Raw genomic sequence first — 20,877 nt, 5'->3', positions numbered from 1 at the left:
TCACTTAGATAATCTGAATTACTTGAACAGAAACATTTAAATGAGAAGCGGGATGAAGGCACATTTGGGAAAAGAGCACAATCCTAATGGACGACTGGACATTTCCATTGTTGTAAAATTCTGGAAAGCAATTGAGGGAAGAACTGCTTTTGTGACTCTGGGTGGTGTATCAAATCAGGCAAAAACATCTTCCCAGAAAAACTATTCAACACAGGGTAAATTTGAAATACTTTAATTTTTTAAACAGCTTTCTAGAAGTTACATAAAAACACAATGTGAAAGGAATTCACAGGCTTAACATTTTCTGTAAACAGCAATGACAAATAGTCACACAGTTCAAGAAACAAATGACAAAAAAACCTTGACAAATTTGTAATTCGAGACAAACTATTCCTGCTCAGTATCAATCTATGAAGCTGAATTCAGCCCAGATTGCCTAAAGAACATCTAGGCAAGATGATCAAATTTTGCTTACGCAAAAGACAATGAAAATCTGCACCTTTTACAGGCCATAGCTATGGGTATTACACAGCATTTATACTAAGGACTACCCTCTCCCACCAGAGCTACAATTAAAAAGTGGGAAACAGTAAAGTGCCCCTTGATGTGGTTGCTACTCCTCAGATGAAGACTGGTCAATGGAGTACACCATGAACAGCACATCAGGCCGAGCTGGAACCGAGGGATGGCCTGGTCTCACAATCTCAAAGCCCATGAAGCTGAATGTCCTCAGAAGCAAGGCTGTCCAGACAGGAAAAAAAAAACAGAATCCAACATCAGTTAACATACTTTCACCAGTTACCAATTTGTATCAGGTGACTAGTAGTTTATCGACCAAAGCATTTTACAGAATTCAAATCATGCACTTTGATGCTGTGGTTCTGTTCGCCGAGCTGGAAGTTTTTGTTGCAAACGTTTCGTCCCCTGTCTAGGTGGTACAAATGCCGGAGGAGATATCACAGAAGCGCTTCACAGGAGGCTCCCAAGCACTGAGGATGTCACCTCGACAGGGGACGAAACGTTTGCAACAAAAACTTCCAGCTCGGCGAACAGAACCACAGCAACGAGCACCCGAGCTACAAATCTTCTCACAAACTGAACATTTACTTTGTTGTTTCAGAAAATGACCTATGAAATCCCCACTGTTTCGTCTGCCCGACAGTTTTTCTTCACTACTCCCTCCATTCTCGCTTTTAGTTCAGTCCAACTTGCTGATGTAATTTCATAGTCCTAAAAATGAAGTGAACTTTTCACAGATAATGAACTTTCAGTACAGTAATGAATATACAGCCTCATTATTAACTGAAACTGATCTGGTTGTATGCCACAAGATACATACTTAGTTTTCAACCTAATGGCTTTCCAATGGAGAAAATCTCAATCAACAGAATGCTCAGTGTATATTTATACTCCATTCACTTTGGATAACCAGTAACTGTTACCCAAATGCCTTTACAGATTCACATTGTATGGGGATTACACTAAATTACTGAGAAAATGGTCCATACATTTTATCAACAGTCTGGATTTTTAAATCTGTAGCTGGCAGAGAACATTAATTCCTTGTATTAGCATTTTAACAAGAGCAGTCAATAGTGGATCTTGGTTTGATACTCCTCCCACTCAGATACTGCTCCTTGAGAGCCACTAGAACAAAGAGCAAATGCAACATCAAACCAGGCTGAAATCTGCCATGTCTGAGAACACTACAAAAGGGAGTGGAATGATTCCAGTGGTGTTGTTTCTGACACTATACAGCTCACCAGCACTTGGCAATCCAAGTGGACCATAACAGACTGTTGGAGACTGCAACAACTTATCAGAGAAGGGCCAGGTAATTAAGCCACCAAGCTTTTAGTAAAGGAATATTACCCAAATGTAACGATTCAGTTTGAAGACGACAGCAAGGGGGAAGTATTTTCCCTGGAGTTGTCTTTTCAACCGAGGGTCACAGTTGGAACTGGATCAGCATGTTAACGCTTGGAAGTGGCCTTGCATCCAGACTGAACTAGAACTGAATCTACGATAGAATTGCAAACTGTGCACAAAGTTCTTACCTCGATCCTCTCTGTTTTTGTAGAAGCAGACAAATACATATTCCACCTTCAGTTTCTCCTCAGCAAATTCTAGCAGCGCTGTTAACCTGCCATATTAAAATAACAGTCAGCCCAATGGAATAGTAATTTGTTCGGTTGAACCAACATCTGCCCTTATTTAAAGTCAAACCTGCAGGTCAAGAATTAACACAAGGAAGTTTACATAACCACAAAGATTACGCACACAATGAAGGGTCTAGTGACAGTGTCAGTGTCTCTACCTCTGGACTATAACGTCTGGTTCAAGTCTCATCTGTCCTGGAGGCAAGAGTTTAATACGCCCAAACAGGGAACTTAGTACAGAAGGAAACAAAATTGGACTTGGTGCAGCAACATACTGAGGGATTATTGTTAGAACCCCAGTACCCCTAATTTAATGACTTTGGTGTTGCAGTTCAATTCAACTGACTTTGTTTATGATGAAATTATTGAAAGTTGAAGAATGACAGCAAAGAAACAAGAACATAATGGGTAAAACGGGTTAACTAAGGCACAAAAGAAAATTCAGGAGTGAAACCAGAAGTGGCCAGAGGGAAATTTTACGTCACTGATAACACAAATGCTCCGAGACAGTGAAGGTTAGATAGTACAAGGGTGATGATTAATGTTTCTTTCCTGATAGCACTGATATCTCACTTTGGAAGAGATATAGGGGCAGCACTGCTCTTACATTCCAAGTTATTGGGTCAAGTAATAGTCAAAGGAAGTTCCACTCAAATTGCACATTGGTTTGAGAGCCACACGCAAAACAGGTTCATTTTTAGATATTTTACAATGTAAAACGGAACAGTGAATTAACAGGTGAATTCATTGTGTTCGAACATGGGATGGATGTTGGGGTGCTGCTGTCAAAGAACAGTGAAAGAGACCGTGAAGTTAAAAAGGTGCACTTAGTCACAGGGGTAATTCTGTGAATGAACTGCTCCATATGGAACCAAGTGAAATCCAATAAGTTTCAAGAATGAAAACATTTAAAGGGAGCAATATCATACAAGGTATTGAAGATTTTTTTTAAAAAAGGACAATACAGGACAGAAAGGACATTTCACAACATGGAATCTTAAGCAATGTTCACGAACAGTAGATTGAATGTATGCCAACTGTACCGTCAGCAAAACTTTGCTGTGCACGGAAATGAATAAAAATGATCAAAATTATTGACTACATGCACTGCTAACGTGTTTTTTTTTAAAAAAGTCAACATTGAATGCTGCTAAATGCAAGCATTTTGGATTCCATTAGGAAACATGCAAATTAGTGTAAGCAGTTTCTCAAACTCAAGAAGGTTCATGTAAAAGTCTGCCCCACAGCCAGACAGCAAACTAAATGCTTATACCCAGCATTCCAATACCCACTGAAATGATTCAAAGCAAGAAGCCTCAGGCACACAACACTGGACTTTTGCACAGGTTGCTGTTCTGAACAGAAGATTCATACATAGAACAGTACAGCACAGGAACAGGTCTTTTGCCCCGCTAGATTGGTCTGGCCATGATGCTATTATAAAGTAACCCATCTGTCCACACATTCCGCAGTCAAAATGCCTCAAATTTTGCTTTCATAGCTGCTTCTAACACTTCCCCTGGCAGTGCATTCCAGGGACTTACCACCCTCAAAAGCTTTCCTTGCATAGCCCCTTCAAACTTTCCCCATTTCACAAAGGTATGTCGCCTAACAGACATTCCCATTATTATACCTAAAACTCATTCTATCCAAATACACATACCACAACCAAGATACACCTTGCTCTCAGCAATTTGGATTTTGTTTCAATACTAAATAATTGTTCAAGCCTCCCCTCTCCCAAGCCTTTACTTATGATTCAATACTACTTAAAGCTGAATTGAAAAAGGAAAGGTTGTTCAGAACAAAAACATAAGGAAAGCTTAGGAGTAGGTGCCAATAGCTTTCAAGTTACTCACCCTTCTTTGCTTCCTTCTGCCAAAACACCATTAGGAATTTCCACAAACAGACTCTTCTCAGAGGAAAGTGCATCCCATTCAGATACCTTAGAGTCTGTTAACTTGTACCGAAAATGGATAATGCGCTGCTTTCCATTTACTGGTAGCTCTTGCGTTACAGTTAGCTTCTCATCCTGCAAGTAGAAGGAGGTGCCAATTGAAACAGACTACCTGAAAATGGCTACTACTCAACATGTCCAACCCACGTTGAAAGCCATACAGGGCTAAGCACAACTGTTAAATCACAATGATCAGGGTTTACAGATGCAGAAATTAGTCAGTCTTTTAGTGATTTTAAAAGAAGTAATTTAACTTGCCTAGATAGATATTTAGTGCTGTGCTCCTTGCCTACCTAATCAATAGCCCTCCATCAGTTCAAATCACTTTCCTCCCACCCTTCGGCACTTGTTGGGCCAAATAGCCTGTTTCCACACTGTGGGGATTCTATGATAAGCAAACAGGGATGGGAAGAATGGCTGCACTCAATCTTCTAACACTGGAAATAAGAGCTGGATTAAAACCCATCCAAAATATTTTGTGCTTTTGATACAGGTTTCAATATTAATACTGATTGTTAGTCCATAATATGGGAACTCTAACAGTCACAAAAAGGTTTCTATGCTGCTTTGTTGCAATGTTTTCCACTGTCCCCAGGGTGATGTTGATTAAAGGATTCAAATGGGGTTAACATTGGAAAATAATTTGGCTGAGTTCTAGTATAGGTGCCAGCACTTGACAGCAAAAGTTTAGATCTCACCTGCCTTTCTTACTTCCTCTTTTTAATACTTGGTGCTGGTTATTAAGGCAAATGGAAGGGTCTAACCATCTTTGTTCTTGAGCCACTAAGTTTCCCTCTGCTATTATGTTATAACCATTTATACCTCATCTGGGAGTTGTTTTAATTAGTATTAGCTTGTCATTTGATCATTTTCCTCACTGCAAACTTTTCCCTGCATGCTCTTTTCTCTAGGTCTGCGCCAGGATCTTCCAAATTCTAATGTACGTTTTGATGGACTTGAAACACTGGCAACTCACAACATGTGTAGAGGGAAACATCGGTACTGTGCTTGTGGTGCACATTGTTTAACTTTAGACAAGTTGTAAGACGTTTAACTCTCCCTACATTTCAACACATCTGCCACACTAAAACGCACGCTTAAAAGGGGTAAGGAAGACTTGGGAAATAAACTTTGAATATTTTAAAAACAATAACTGGCTATATGATTTCAAAGCTTCAGCACTTTCTGGTTCAAATTATTCACTGCATTCTCCATCCTGCCACACTCTCGAAGGAAAACAGGGACAAACGTCTGTTGCCTGGCCAAGAAAACCTGCGCAACCATTGCCTATGCAGCTATTTCACTTGTAAAATGCCAGTAGAACAGAGCTCAGCTAAGTACTTTGACACCATATCCTGCAAGCATCTGTCCTGCGCATTTATGAAAACAAATTCTGTAAATGGTGGTCTCCTGAAAAAAACAAACAGTGGAAACACTGGTCAGGTAGTCTCTGGTGAGGCAAACAGTTACTGCTTCAGGTCAATAATTTTTCAACAGGTACTGGAACACGTTAGTGATACAATAGGTAGACTGTCAGGTACAGGGTGGAGAGAGGAAAGAACAAAGATTTGATAGTTGGTTGAAAGAAAGATATATTAACTATCCCAAACAAAGTTTTAAACTTTCCACTGAAATGCCACTTTTTTCCTGCACAGCTGAAGCACTTGAAACTTCAACACTTCCCTCATTCCCGAAGAAAAAAAGGAAATTCCCCACGATTGCTGTCAATAGTTTTGACAAGGTAGATAAGAGCCCATTAGAACAAGTATGATGTTCAATATCACCACCTGAGTCTCCTACAAATTATATCCTAATGAATAACATTCAAAACTACAATCAGCCATACCACTTCAGTATGAAAAATGCTGTCAAGTGGTTATCAACTATCTAAGTTAAATCTGAGCAGAAGGTGAAGCCAATTTTGTTTTTTGGCAGCCATCTTTGTGGTTTGGATTCCAAAAGAATGTGCTGCATTGCACTCACTTCAATTCCATGTAAGCAAACAGGAAGGAATTGTTTAGTGTTTTTAGCTCACTGACCACTTGCGTTTGCATTAACAGCAGTATGCAGAATTCAGCTTTCACAAAAGGTAACAAAATAAATACGCTTACCGCATGTAAGAGAGCTGTAAGAGTGTGATCCCTTCCATTCCCTCGCCCACCCGGGATCTTCACTGATGGGTGAGGGGCATCAGGAACACCACAGAGGCCCTGGACTGAGGTGCCTGCAGTACTGCTGCTGAGATGTACCACTCAAGGAAGGAATATTACTGTAAACAAAAACAAAAGAAAACAATTTTAAGGCTTGGAGGAAGTCACAATCAAAGAAATACAGATTAACAAATGCTTTGAACCAGAAGACACCGTTCAATACATCAACACTTCCTTCTTGTGAAAACACATGCCTTTCACCAAGAGATTTAAAAAAAAAACATTAAACCTCATGGGCATCTCCACTGAGAATCTGTTGAATTATATCATCTTGCTTAAAAAAGGCTCAAATTTTGAATTGTCTTTAAGATTGTTAACTTTAAATTTCAGTTCATTGAGTGATGAGGCTAGTCAGAAAAATGGAAAGCTCTCTGGCAAGTAGAACAGAGTCAACCTCTCCTTTTAAAAGGGAAGGGAGTGAATGATGCTATTAAGTATTCTGTGAAGACTGGCATCATGGCACAGAAAATTCCTGCTACCTGCATAACTGATTGCACTTGTGTTGTCGGATCACCTTTTGGCGCCAGTGACACTGTCCACCCTTCCCACACTGAAATGTGAAGTAGCACTGCTGACTTTGTCACTGCAAGGCTGCCCCACTCGACCTCTACTGCATCACCTGCCCTTTAGGGGTAAATTCCATAGCAATGTGCCAAAGGCAATTGGGAGACTGAATTAGCCTGCAGATGTCTACAAGTTCTACAATCAGGCAATCAGCTTATTCTGTGGAAATTATGAGCATGTTTTTGACCAGCTGCCTCAATTTATTTTTATGGCTTTTAACACTCCAGTGAAGTGTTTCAGACATTTATAAATAAGTTTTATGATTAGGCATGCAAATTAAGTTTACTTCATCACATCATTAGATCAGTTTGAGTATCTTGAATAGTAAAATTGCGAGCTTGCTAGTTAACAAAATAGTTTATTGGCTAAAACATTTTGTACCACATATGCCAATGACATAATCCCCAACTGTGCATTTACAAGTTAGTTCATTTGCCATGAATAAATTCACCCAAGTGCCATATCATATGGAAAACTATCACTTGACTACTAAAATAGATTAATCCACAAAATAGATGAATTGTTTTCATGCACCATACACTACAACTAACTTACTACACCACTGAAATTTAAGAAACAAACACTTCGTATCTACTGAAATTATTTTTCTTTCATACCGTGGTTGAAGTACTAACAAGGGGTCTTGAGCAGTAGGAATCGATCCTAAATCACAAACTAAATGATTCATGGATTGATTCAGATAAAACTAGCATTCCCTAAAAAATGCTGTGATCAAATACTGATCAGAGTGAAAAAGAGCGAAAGGACATCTTATGTTCTCACAATTGCCAAAGTACTTCTCAAATGAAGCACTTGAGGTACAAAGACCACTGCTTCCAGAATAATGAAGTCAAAGACTAGGTTGGTTTTAAATTCAACCATAGAATGTGGGCATCACTGGGTAGGCCATCTTTTGTTGCCCTTCCCTATTTGCTGAAGGCAGTTGTTTCATCCAAACTGTTGTGGGTCTGAAGTCACATGAAAGTTACTAAGCATGACAGGCTTCCTTCCTTAAAAGGACATTAGTGAACCAGATGGGTTTTTGGAAATGTGGTTACATGGTCACCATTAGACGAGCTTTGGTTCTAGGTGTAAAAATCTGAATTAAGACTCATTTGCCATGCTGGAATTCAAATCCACATCTCATGTTCTGTTTAACTAGTCTAGGACACGACCACTATGGTAGTGCCACCTCCACCCCAGTTAAAACGCTTTCAGACAGAACATTAGAACTTCCTACTATGCTGCAGAATAAACACCTTGGGATATTTTAGACACAGTTCCTGTTAATTATCACTTTACACCTGAATACAAAACCTTTAAAAAAAATCAAATTTTCTCAACATTTATTACATAAAGTACACTGGGATCAAGTCAAGAACTACACTAGTTTAGCTGATGCAAACCAGTGACCTGGGAGGCTGTGCAGGGGGGGGGGGGGGGGGGCACTAAATCATGCTGTTTAAAACAATTTAACAGCAGCAGATACAAAGATTATCATGGCGATGGGAGAGCTGGAACTGAACTTCCAGTGGACAAGGCCAAGGATATCTAATTAAGACCAGTAAAACAAAGCGCAACAGCTAATGAGACAGCTGCCAGACTCAAGTATTGCAGGCACTTGGTGGGAGACAGTAGTCTCACATTAGCCTACAGTCTTTAATTTGATGGAACAATTACATTACTTCAAGAAAATAGGTGACAATCCAACCGTGCTGTGTAGAATTCAGAATTGTAAGAAAACATGGATATCCAACAACCACACCTACAATGTGCAGAAATTAAAAGCCACAATGTTTGAGTTCTGTGCAGCAGGCTTCCTGTGTTATGGTGTGACACAGTTCAACATCACATCTGACAGCATCCGATGAATCGTGATGCACAAGTAAACTTTTAATTGAAGCACACAGATGTTCTTTTTTAAAAGAGGAGTGTTTGGGGAGATGATCCAGGCATCAGTACTTTCAGCTGCTTCAACAATGAGCAACCTGTCAACGGGAGAAGAAATGGGAATGTTTTGCTACAATACCGGTTGATAAGGGTCAACATTTACACCTCTCAATTGCAACTTAGAAGCCCCCCTAACTGTCAACACGTACCACTTACAAAATGCACTGCTTCTTTATAGCACCTTCCAAACCTGTGGCAGCTATCAAACAAAATGGATGGATACAACATAATATCAGCACTTACATTGACTTTCATAGGCAGAAGTCACAAAGCACTAAATGCTTTCTGCAGCGTAGTTATTCTCAATGTAAGAATGAAAACAGCTAGTTTACACACAGCAATAACCCATGAACAGCAATGGCATTGTCACCATTTAAATTTATTGTTTATGATGTTGATTGAGCAATGAATATTGACTAGGGCACCAGGGATAACTGTCTCAAAGTAATGCCACAAAACCATCTACATTTTGCTGAGAGGCCTCTATTTAAAATCAAATTCAAAGGAGGCACATTCAGCCGAACAACACTTCCTCAGTACTGTATTGGTGCATCAGTCTTTATTACTGTGCTCAAGCCTTGGAACTTGTGGCTCAGAGTTGAGTGATATCAATAACTAAATAAAAAGAGGAGCTGCTGATAACTGCTGTCTAATGCTACTTCATGATGTACAATGATATCAAGATTAAACTGGCCTTTAAAATAGACAGGCCAAAGGCTTTGCCAAAGACAACTATACTTGTAGAGATAGGGAAACTAGCTATTAGCATTTCTGACTGTAAACAGTGCTTTGAAAAGCTACCTGAAACTTTGACATTTAGAGATGCCTCAGTCAGCAATGAGAGTTTACAATCCATTACAGTAGTGATACAGTTATAGTTATAAAGATGACCACTGTCAGTAAACAAAACAGTGCTAAGAATCTGCAAACTCACTTCCTGCAATGCAGCAATGGCTTTGTGCTGGTGAGTTGCATCATCTGCAGTTGCTACTTCCTCAAACAATTTGAAGTCAATATACACAAGACTGTCAAGCAAAATCAATGACATGTCTCTGCAGGTCTTTAACAGCAGACACTCAGCACATACTGAGTAACATTTAATACTATCTGTCCTTGGGGAAGTCAGCTACAAGAATAAAAATTACCCTGCATATTTTAATAATTAAATTCTGTGACCAAATTGAGTCAAATATTTTAAAGTCCATGAAGTTTTAATCACTAAATGACTGGGATCAGTGCCAGTTGTTAGAAAAACACACCTGGTCCACAATTGTCCTTTAGAGAAGGCAATCTGCAGTCCTTACCTGGTCTGGTCCACATGTGATTCCAGACCCACACCAGTGTGGTTGACTCAATTGCCTTCTGAACAATTGGGAATGAGCAAATGGTGGGCCAGCCAACTGGCACCCACAACCCATGAATCAATAATGTTTTACTGTTACAAACTGATTTTAAATGCTTTTTCATGTGTCGGGAGGATGCCATTATATTTTTGCTGAAATCACCTCATCAATTCTTCCTTGGAAATCTTATGTTTTGAACCAATGCGCCACGTTTTCACCTTTTTAGTCAGAAATGCTAAATCCAAGCCATCCAATGGCCACAGAAATCCAGACCATAAATTCCAATACTAGGACCATACTTGTTGCCCAGGTCAATTTGCTTTTGGATACCAAAAGTGTTACAGAAGTTACTCTTCTTCAGTTCATATTCCCAAACCTTTAGATGTTTCGCTAGAATTTCTTCAACTTTGGCTCCTCTGATTGCTGTTCATTGCACAATATTAATATCAAATAATTTCAATCTTAAACCAGTTACACGGAGATCATAAATTTCAAACTTAGCAAACCTAAAGTAGCCATTTCACTTAATTTGTGGTTAGAAGTCAAAATTGTCAGCATTCAATGTGACCTGTCTACTTTGTTTACAATAAAATAAATTCAACTTTTCACATTTACCCTTTAGACATTACACAAAATTGTTCCTCCCACAACCTCTCCCTAACCACCTCACTTATTTTGCCTATGTTAAAATCTAGATCTGATTCTGGCTTCCAAAATAATCCACAATACTTACTTCCTGTAGAACATTCTAATTAATGCACAGCTGCCAAATACAAATCTTTGAGCTCGCAGAAAGCTGACCAGAATATTTGCAGGAGCTGAAATGCAATCGAATGCCAGAGCTCAATGCTCTCATCCTACGTTTCATGGGCTTCATGTCATTCAGAATGGTTATAAAATTAAAAGTTCACAACACTCCTGGATTGCACCACTGAGAAACCAACTGCAACCCAAGGTTTACAGTTGGCTGTCAAAATGCTTTTAGCATAGCAATAATGGCTCTGGACTTGCAATCAAGAGGCCTAAGGAGGTTCAAATCCTCACTTTACATGGTGGAAATTAAAATTAATCTGAAATTAAAGAATCTAACAGTGACCCCAAAGCCACAGTTGATTGTTGCAAAACCAGTCAGGTTCAGCGGTATCCTTTAAGAACCTGCAATTCTCAACTTGTCTGGCCTGCCTGTGACTCCAGACGCATAAAACTGTGGTTGACTCTTAAAAGAATGCTCACTCAAATGGCCAAGCAAGACACTCAGCCAACTATATGAAACTATGCAAAATTAGAGGAGTGAAACATGACAAACTAACCAGCTTTGGAGTAGGCACCAATCACACAGCCAGCTTTGTCAAGCCTAAAAAAAAGCTGTCCATACAAAGATTGACAGTTTGCACCAAAGCTGGGACAGCCTATCCAAAGACTAATCAAGCAACATGCTGACATTACTTCTTAGTGGACGGCACAGGGGCACAGTGGTTAGCACTGCTGCCTCACAGCGCCAGAGACCCAGGTTCAACTCCTGACTCAGGCGACTGACTGTGTGGAGTTTGCACGTTCTCCCCGTGTCTGCTTGGGTTTCCTCCGGGTGCTCCGGTTTCCTCCCACAGTCCAAAGATGTGCAGGTCAGGTGAACTGGCCATGCTAAATTGCCCGTAGTGTTAGGTAAAGGGGTAAACGTAGGGGAATGGGTGGGTTGCGCTTCGGCGGGGCGGTGTGGACTTGTTGGACCAAAGGGCCTGATTACACACCAAGCAATCTAATCTAATCTTAAAAAAGTAATCTAATTTAACTTAACATATGATCCCACAGTTTCTCAGCTCTAGATGCCACCATTACTTCCACGTCCCTCAGAGATAGTGGCATTGTAGCATACTGAGGAAACTGCCCTGGGAGTCAACAAGCCGGACCCCTTGAAGTCTCATGGCATCGGGTCAAACCTGTAGAAGGAAGCTCCCTGGCAAGTATTTGCTACCGCCAGCTGAAGAGTCAGTACTCCAGTGTTGAAGCAGGAGGCTGGAAGAACATAGCAAGCCAAGCAGCATCAGGAGGCGAAATCGATGTTTTGCGAATATTTACCTCTCAATGCCATCTCACTTGTTTTTCTGGCCTCCTGTTTGCCTGCTTTGGATTCCAGCATCTGCAGTTTTTTTGGTCTGTAATTAACTGGAAGCAGAGAGTAATAAGGGCACACAATGTACTAAGCAGGAGGACTTGAACGGCAAACAGTACTGCTGATCAAGCAACAAAGGTTATAGCTGCAAGATTGATTTCCTCACCACCTGTTGCTGATCCAAAATGGAAAAAAATTCTGAAAACATCTTTGCAAATCCACATGTTGCAGATGCACATGCCCAGGGTGGCATTGGTAATGACCATCACAAAGTATAAATGGGTGAGAATGCCAATGATCAAGTGCAAAAGACCAGGATGAAGCATTTGCAATTTTGCATAGTTGAGTGGATGATCTATCTCAATGCCGAGCTCAGACGAAAGTTACTTGATGAACATACGGCCTATGAAAAACTGGCTAGATCCAACTGAGCAGCCCTCCTACCACTGGCAGTAGTATGTGTATACCATCTACAAGGTACACTGAAGCAATTTGCGAAGTCTTTTTCAACAGTACTTCCCAAACACTCAGCTGCCATCCAGAAGGCCATGGGCAGATGCTTTGAAACACCACTACCTGCATGTCCCCCCCCACACACCAGCCTGACTTAGAACTACAGTACCATTCTATCAATGTTATTGAATCAGGATCCTAGAACTCCCTCCCCAACAATGTGGGTATATCCACACTCCAGAGTGAATGTATTTAAGGCAACAGTTTACCAGAGCCTTCAAGGGCAATAATGTTAGCATAGCTAGTGGTGTCTACATCCCACAAAAAATATTAAAAACCCACTAAGAAGGATGCAGCACAAATCACAAACAGGAAGATTCAAAAATCATATTTATTATCAATGAACTATCCAGCACAAACCACTCTGCTTTTTATAGTGATTACACTTGAGGTGTTTTAATGCAGAGAGTCACACTGACATGCTGTTCATTAGTATCTGGTAAGGTTATAAAGCACAGATTTTTTACAAATCTAATGTCTACAATGTATCATCGTAACAACAACTGTCCAACATGAGACATCAAGTCAATATTTCCAAACAATTCCAAATCAAATATTCAAGGTCCAACATCTATTTACTTCAATTCTTACAAACAATATCTGAACAACCCAGCTGCATTTGCTCCAGTTACAACCTTCATCTCTACAGTTTGTGTGAACATCCAGAAAATTTATTCTACAGAAATAGTTCGCTAAAGTCAGTGCAAATAAGGCTACATTTTGTATTGTACTAGCAACGAAGTAGTTAAATGGAGTGGTCATTTGGACTGGAATGTGTCAATGTAATCAAAATTTTATTTTAAAATCCTACCTTTATATACTTTCACTGAAAGATACAATAACAGCAGGATACTTTTTCCATTATATATGGAAAAACATCCCATTTGAAATAACAGGCAAAGCTACCAGCATAGACTTCATCAAGGAGGTATCCGCCCATAAGTGCATACACTACAAATGTTTACAACATTAAAAACATATCACATGACAGAAGGTGTCATAATCAACACCTCACTGGACATACAGAATCTATACCATGGAATCTTATTGAAGAGCTTGCCACTTAACACATACAAATTTCTCCCAGAGCATTTTAACATCTACTTTCCAATAATTTCTCCACTGCCTTTACACAAAGGAATATTAATTCAATTTAGTCAATAGGATATTTTAGATCCAAATAAGCTCCTATAAAGCATTTAAAACACTCCTAAACAGCTTTAATCTTGAATTTTGGCCTCATGGATCCTGACACCACAGTCCTTGGAACTCATTGCCTCAAATTGGCCTTATTGAGCTAAGGATCTCCATCCACTCATATCTGTATCCCTCCTGAAGAGGGATTCTGTCATAACAAATTTTCTGCTCTCTCATCAGAGAAAGCAGTTCTCGCTCTCATGCAAACCTCAACTCCTAGCCAGGTCATCCCATGTCCTCTCCCATTTCTGCAACCCACTCGCCCAGTGATTTCCTTCCAGTCACTTCTCAAACCCCAGACTGCAGCTCACCCACTGCTACCCATCCTATTAACCATGCCACTGCTTGTCCCAACTCACTACAGTCCAGAAGGCAAGTTGCCTCTCCTGCACCTCCAAATGCTTCAGCCTGTAAAATCCACCGACACCACTTCCAAAGCCCATCCCCTATGTGCCCTCATTTCGCAATGCACCCTCCTCCTCCCATTTTCCCACAATGATCCCTCATTCCATATCTCCCACCCACCTTTGCCAATGCCCTCTTCCAACCCCCACCCATGTATCGCAATGCACCCTCCTCCTCCCATTTTCCCACAATGATCCCTCATTCCATGTCTCCCACCCACCTTTGCCAATGCCCTCTTCCAACCCCCACCCATGTATCCTCAACGTTCTCCCAATTCATCCCCCTGCCTTCATCCAAGTGATACCCACCCCACCATTTTCACCCCCATAATTTTCTTCCCCCTCCCTCTCCTGCCCCCTCCCCGCCTCTTTCTCCCCTCCTGCTCCCTCCCCACCTCTCCTGCCCCCTCCCCACCTCTCCTGCCCCCCTCAACCTCCTCCACCTCTCCTGCCCCTCCCCCCCTCCTCCTCCACCTCTCCTGCCCCTCCCCCCTCCTCCTCCACCTCTCCTGCCCCTCCCCCCTCCTCCTCCACCTCTCCTGCCCCTCCCCCCTCCTCCTCCCCCCTCCACCTCTCCTGCCCCTCCCCCTCCCCCCTCCAACCCCCACCATTTTCACCCCCATAATTTTCCTCCCCCTCCTGCCCCCCTCCACCTCCTCTCCTGCCCCCCTCCACCCCCTCCCCCTGCCCCCCTCCCCTCTCCACCTCCCCCCTCCCCTCTCCACCTCCCCCCACCTCCCCCCTCCCCTCCCCCCACCTCCCCCCTCACCTGCCCCCACCTCCCCCCTCACCTCTCCTGCGTGTTTATCATGTTGCCGGCTGGGCTCTTGTCTCTTTCTTTTCCGAAGTAGTGGCTGTTGAGTATCCGTTCGACGGAGCTCCTCACCATCCGGCCGCAGACTGAGCCCGCTCGCTGGGTTATGCTGGCAGCGGCAGCAGTAGTTGCCCTCCCATCGGGCCGTGGCCGGAGTGTCAGTACCTACTCTGCGGTGCCCGCTTTACCGTGCGCCGTACCGCTCTGACCCGCTCCCTCCACCTTCCAGAACCTTCAGCGGCCGCTGCGCCTCCGCCGCCCGCTTATATAACCTCGCGGGGCATCATGGGCCGCACCGACAAACAAATAAAACAACGGACAAATTATTTATCTCGCAGGCGCCGCGCCACGCCGGCTTTTTATGAAACATATATTTCCCCGCTGTCTGTTTTGGGTTTAATTCTCATCAGTTTATTGTTTTGTTTGGGCTCGTGACGTCAGTGGCACTGTGATTGACAGGCGAGGGGGCGGGGTCTCCGTGCTACTCAAAGTGAGCAAGAGGTTGTGTTTCTGCAAGACTAGCATTCTTGCTGGGTTGGCTTGCAAGTTATGCGTTGGCTTTTAAAGATACTATTTGCATTGATGCAGAGTCCTCATGCCTCCTTAGGGCACCACAAAATGATTCCTAGTCCAAATCAGCAAAGACATTTAGAAAGAGGGGTACAGGGAGCTGGGACCAATGCATGTCTCACACACACAAAAAAATCATGATTTGGCGACGTTGGTGTTGGAATGGGACGTACAAAGTTAAAAATCACACAACACCCAAATTATAGTCCAACAGGAAAGCACCAGCTTTCTGAGCACTGCTCCTTCATAATTACCTGATGAAGGAACAATGCTCCTAAAGCTGGATAAAGCAAATTACTGCAGATGCTGGAATCTGAAACCAAAAGAGAGAACATAGAACAAAGAACAATACAGCACAGAACAGGCCCTTCGGCCCACGATGTTGTGCCGAACTTCTAACCTAGATTAAGTACCCATCCATGTACCTATCCAAATGCCGCTTAAAGGTCGCCAATGATTCCGACTCTACCACACCCACAGGCAGCGCATTCCATGCCCCCACCACTCTCTGGGTAAAGAACCCACCCCTGACATCTCCCCTATACCTTCCACCCTTCACCAGAAAATGCTGGAAAATCTCAGCAAGTCTGGCAGCATCTGTAAGTAGAGAAAAGAGCTGATGTTTCGAGTCTAACTGACCCTTTGCCAAAGCTCAATGCAGCATTTTCTCTTTTTTGGTGCTCCTAAAGCTAGTGCTTCCAAATAAACCTGTTGGATTATAACCTGGTGTTGTGATTTTCAACAAGAAAAATCAAATTGTTTGGGAAAAACCCAACAGTGTGGAGAGAAAGCAGAGTTAATATTTCAGGGCCAGTGACCAGTCTTCAGAATTATGTAAGCAGTATTACATGTAACTACTGTTGCTGAAACCTATCTGGCTCACTAATGTCCTTTATAGGAGGAATTTTGCCATTCTTACCCATGTGATTCCTGATGAAGGGCATTTGCCCAAAACATTGACTCTCCTGCTCTGCATTTCTAGTGCCACACTTTTCAACTCTGACTCTCCACCATCTGCAGTCCTCACTTTCTCCGAGTAGACACTTAGCTGTCTATTGGGTAATTATGGATGGACAATAAATGCTGGCCTAGACAGCTGTCCCATGAATTAATTAAAAACAAGTGTCAGCAATGAGGTACTTAAGTTACTTGAATATGTTATTAAGGCAGGGAGGAGAGGGTTATGAGCATTTACACAGGTATTCAAAAATCATGCAGGATCTATACAGAGACTGTTCCCACTTGCAGAAAAGTTCGAGAGCCATAGATACCAGTTTAAGGTGAATGGCAAAGGGAGTAATTGCAAGCATGGGGAAAAAAATCGTTCAGCCTAAGTTTCAATTTAGAACACTGTGCTAAGGAGGCAGATTCAATTTCTGGAATTCTGACAAAGGGTCAATAAACTCAAAATGTTAATGTTGTTTCTCTCTCCGTGGACACTGCCAACCTGCTGAGTTTCTCTGGTGATTTCTGCTTTTATGGTAGATTCAAATGTTGCTTCAAAAGTAAATTGGACAAATATTTGAAAAGAAAAGAAAATTGCAGGGTTATAGGAAAAAGGCGGGCTAGTGGGACCAGCTGAGTTGTTCTTGTGGAGAGCCAACGTGGACACAACAAATGGTTTATGATGCACTCTAAATTCTGTGGCAAGATTGGACACTGCAACATTCCACCAAGATTGAATAAGGTGAACGAATGGCCAACTAATCTGCTAGTATTGTTGTGTTAAAGTCTTTTTCCCCCTCACATTGCACTGAACATCTTTTGCAAATCTCTTTAAACATGTGCCATCTCATTCTTGACACAGTAACATTGAGGGCCGAAGGGCCTGTACTGCGCTGTAATGTTCTATGTTCTATTTACAAGTGGGAACAGTTTCTCCCTGTCTAATCTATCCAGACCCCTCATGATTTTGAAAACTTCAATCAAATCTCTTGGCCTTATCCTCTGACACTCCCTTTTTTGTTTATTTTATTTTTTTCTCTTACCCCCACACTACCACCTAACTGCGGTAGTGCTTATTTTTTTCCCCAGCAGCCATGTTGTGTGTGTGCAGGCGTGAGACACAGTGAAAGACACAAGGTGCATGAATCTTTATTCAGTTTCCACCACCAGGAAGAAAGGAAACACCCAAGTGGCCAGTGACAAGCAGTGCCCTTCACATCAAAGGGAAATGCTGTGTGATCAAACAGTGAAGGGGAGGGCAGGGATTAAATCAAAATAGAGTTGGATGGGGAAATAATACACTCCACTTCCTGCAGCGCCCACCTCTCTCTGAACAACTCCAGGGTGTTGGTGGAGACCGCGTGCTCCTTCTCCAAGGACACCCGGGCCCTAAAGTAACCGCGGAAGAAGGGCAGGCAGTTGGCCCTAAAAACCCCCCTCCACGGCCCGCTGCCTGGACCTGTTGACACTCCCCTTTTTTTATTTTATTAATAAAATTACAAAACAGTTTACAAACACATTTACAGCTGTGCACAAGAGACAGCAATTTTACAAGGGAGGGGAGCAGCAAAGCTAGGCCCCAAACCCTACGGTTCAACCATTTTACAGGGAGGTAAGGACAAACCTCAAATCCCAGTTCCACATATGACAAGACAGTGACAATGACATTTGTACATTAGACAATACTGTTACATACAAAAGTGCAGACAATACAGACCCAGCAAGCCCCCGCCCCTCCCACCTTCCGACCACTCTAAGGCAGCCCGTCCCTACCCACCTTCCGGCTAACACTCCCTTTTTTTTATTTTATTAATCAAATTACAAAACAGTTTACAAAAACATTTACAGCTGTACACAAGAGACAGCAATTTTACAAGGGAGAGGAGCAGCAAAGCTAGGCCCCAAACCCTACCGTTGAAACAGTTTATAAGGAGATGAGGACAAACCACAAATCCCAGTTCCACATATGACAAGACGGTGACAATGACATTTGTACATTAGACAATACTGTTACACACAAAAGTGCAGACAGTACAGACCCAGCAAGCCCCCGCCCCTCCCACCTTCCGACCACTCTAAGGCAGCCCGTCCCTACCCACCTTCCGGCTAACACTCCCCTTTTTTTTTATTTTATTAAACAAAATACAAAACAGTTTACAAAAAACATTGACAGCTGTACACAAAAGACAGCAGTTTTACAAGGGAGAGGAGCAGCAAAGCTAGGCCCCGAACCCTACCGTTCAACCATTTTACAGGGAGAGGAGGACAAATCTCAAATCCCAGTTCCACATGTGACAAGACAGTGACAATGACATTTATACATTAGACAATACCGTTACATACAAAAGTGCAGACAGTACAGACCCAGCAAGCCCCCACCCCTCCCACCTTCCGACCGCTCTAAGGCAGCCCGTCCCTACCCACCTTCCGGTTAACACTCCCCTTTTTATCTGTCAGCTAGGGGTCCCTGTTTGGACCAGATTAACAACCCCAATCAAAGATCTCATATTCCGTGGTGTCCAATGGCTGACCTGGTTACAATCACTCCATTACAGCTTCACACAATACACCAACTGAGGATTAACTAGTATTTTACGTGGGTTTAGTATAACCTTCTTGCTCTTGTAGTTTATGACCCTATTAATAAAGTCTAGGATATTGTATTCATAATTAATCTCTCTCTCTCCACATGCTACCTTCAATGACTTATGCACAGACACACATGATAACATGGTTTTTCCATTCTATTTCAGCATGGATACGGATGGTGGTAGACTTAGCAATTTTAATGCCATTGCATGTTAAGAGGAGACATTTACATTTACATTCTCTCATAAAAACCAAACAACTGCGGGTGTTGAAATCAGAAACAAAGATACACCCTGTTCTGTAGAAGGGTCACTGGAACACCCAAAGTGTTAACTCTGCTTTCTGTCCACAGATGCTGTCAGACCTGCTGAGATTTTCCAGCAATTTTTGTTCTTGTTTATAATCTCTCATGCTGACGATGGTCATAGCATGTGGTCTATGAATGTTTCTTGCTATTCATTAGCCAAAACCTGAAGAACAGTACTGTGTGAGCACTCCATTAAGATCTTTGCACTGAAGGGAAGCAGCCCTGTATAGAATGAACCGACATGAGTTCTGCCCACTCCCAACCCCAAAATCCCAACCATGGCCCATGATCCATTTCATTCTGAGGAGAGATGAATCCATGGGACTATAATAAGAGCATATCTAGGTCATTCAGCCCATCAAGCCCGCTCAACCGTTTAATGAGGTCATAGATGACCTGATGACCCTCAACATTTCCTGAAGAAGGGCTTATGCCCGAAACGTCAATTCTCCTGTTCCTTGGATGCTGCCTGACCTGCTGCGCTTCTCCAGCAACACATTTTCAGCTCTGATCTCCAGCATCTGCAGACCTCACTTTCTCCTGATGACCCTCAACGCCAGATCTCACGCCGGATTGAGGTGACAGCATCCCTAATCACATCAGCATTGCCTTTCAGTAATCTGTAGGTGATGGTGCTCACTGGAAGAGCCAGTGTAGGCACAATGGGCTAAATGGTGGCCTCCTAAGCTGTAACAATTCAATGATGTAATTGCTAACACCATCAGCAGATCCTTTCATGGCAAAGAGCCCTACAGTGCTGAAGACCCTTCTTTCCCATCCCCAGCTGCAGCTGGCATTGGCCATTCATCCTCCGTATTGCTGCTGGGTTAAGTTGGACAAACCTCCGACGTGGAATTACTGACCTCTGAAGAGATATCAGGAGGAAATGTTTGTTCTCCATTCGAGATATTGACATAACCAATTGGGTCTTTATCAGGCTGTTCGTGCACTGGGTGAAAGCCTGTCCTCTAGCAACCCCCACCTAGTGAGGGACAGCCTCTGTAATCAATGAGAGGATGGTTAGCTCAACTGGCTGGATGGCTGATTTTTGACACAGAGTGAATCTAAGAGTGTGGGTTCAATTCCTGCATTGGCTGAGGTAACCAGGAAGGATTTTCCTTCTCAACGTTTCCCCTTGGTTGAGACATGGTGATTCTCAAGTTAAACTTCTGCCAATTGTATGTGTGTAGACAGGCAGGAGGCTGGGAGAACACAGCAAGCCAGGCAGCATCAGGGACTGGAGAA

General features: G+C 42.4%; 1 protein-coding gene across 1 annotated transcript; it reads right to left on the bottom strand.

Annotated features, from left to right (window-relative positions):
• Positions 1–216: 216 nt before the first annotated feature.
• LOC122542627 (ornithine decarboxylase antizyme 2-like) lies at positions 217–15,459 on the bottom strand. Its single transcript, XM_043680606.2, is given in 6 exon segments — positions 217–741; positions 2,058–2,143; positions 4,019–4,191; positions 6,228–6,308; positions 6,310–6,385; positions 15,199–15,459. Coding segments are annotated over 6 exon segments (642 nt in total). The 5' UTR covers positions 15,297–15,459; the 3' UTR covers positions 217–613.
• Positions 15,460–20,877: the final 5,418 nt, after the last annotated feature.

Source organism: Chiloscyllium plagiosum, unplaced genomic scaffold, assembly GCF_037043375.1.
Source record: "Chiloscyllium plagiosum isolate Xiang-an unplaced genomic scaffold, Cpla_swu_hap1 HiC_scaffold_42, whole genome shotgun sequence".
NCBI lineage: Eukaryota > Metazoa > Chordata > Chondrichthyes > Orectolobiformes > Hemiscylliidae > Chiloscyllium > Chiloscyllium plagiosum.
The sequence above is the reverse complement of the archived record's forward strand: the minus strand, read 5'-3'. Positions and strand labels throughout refer to the sequence as shown.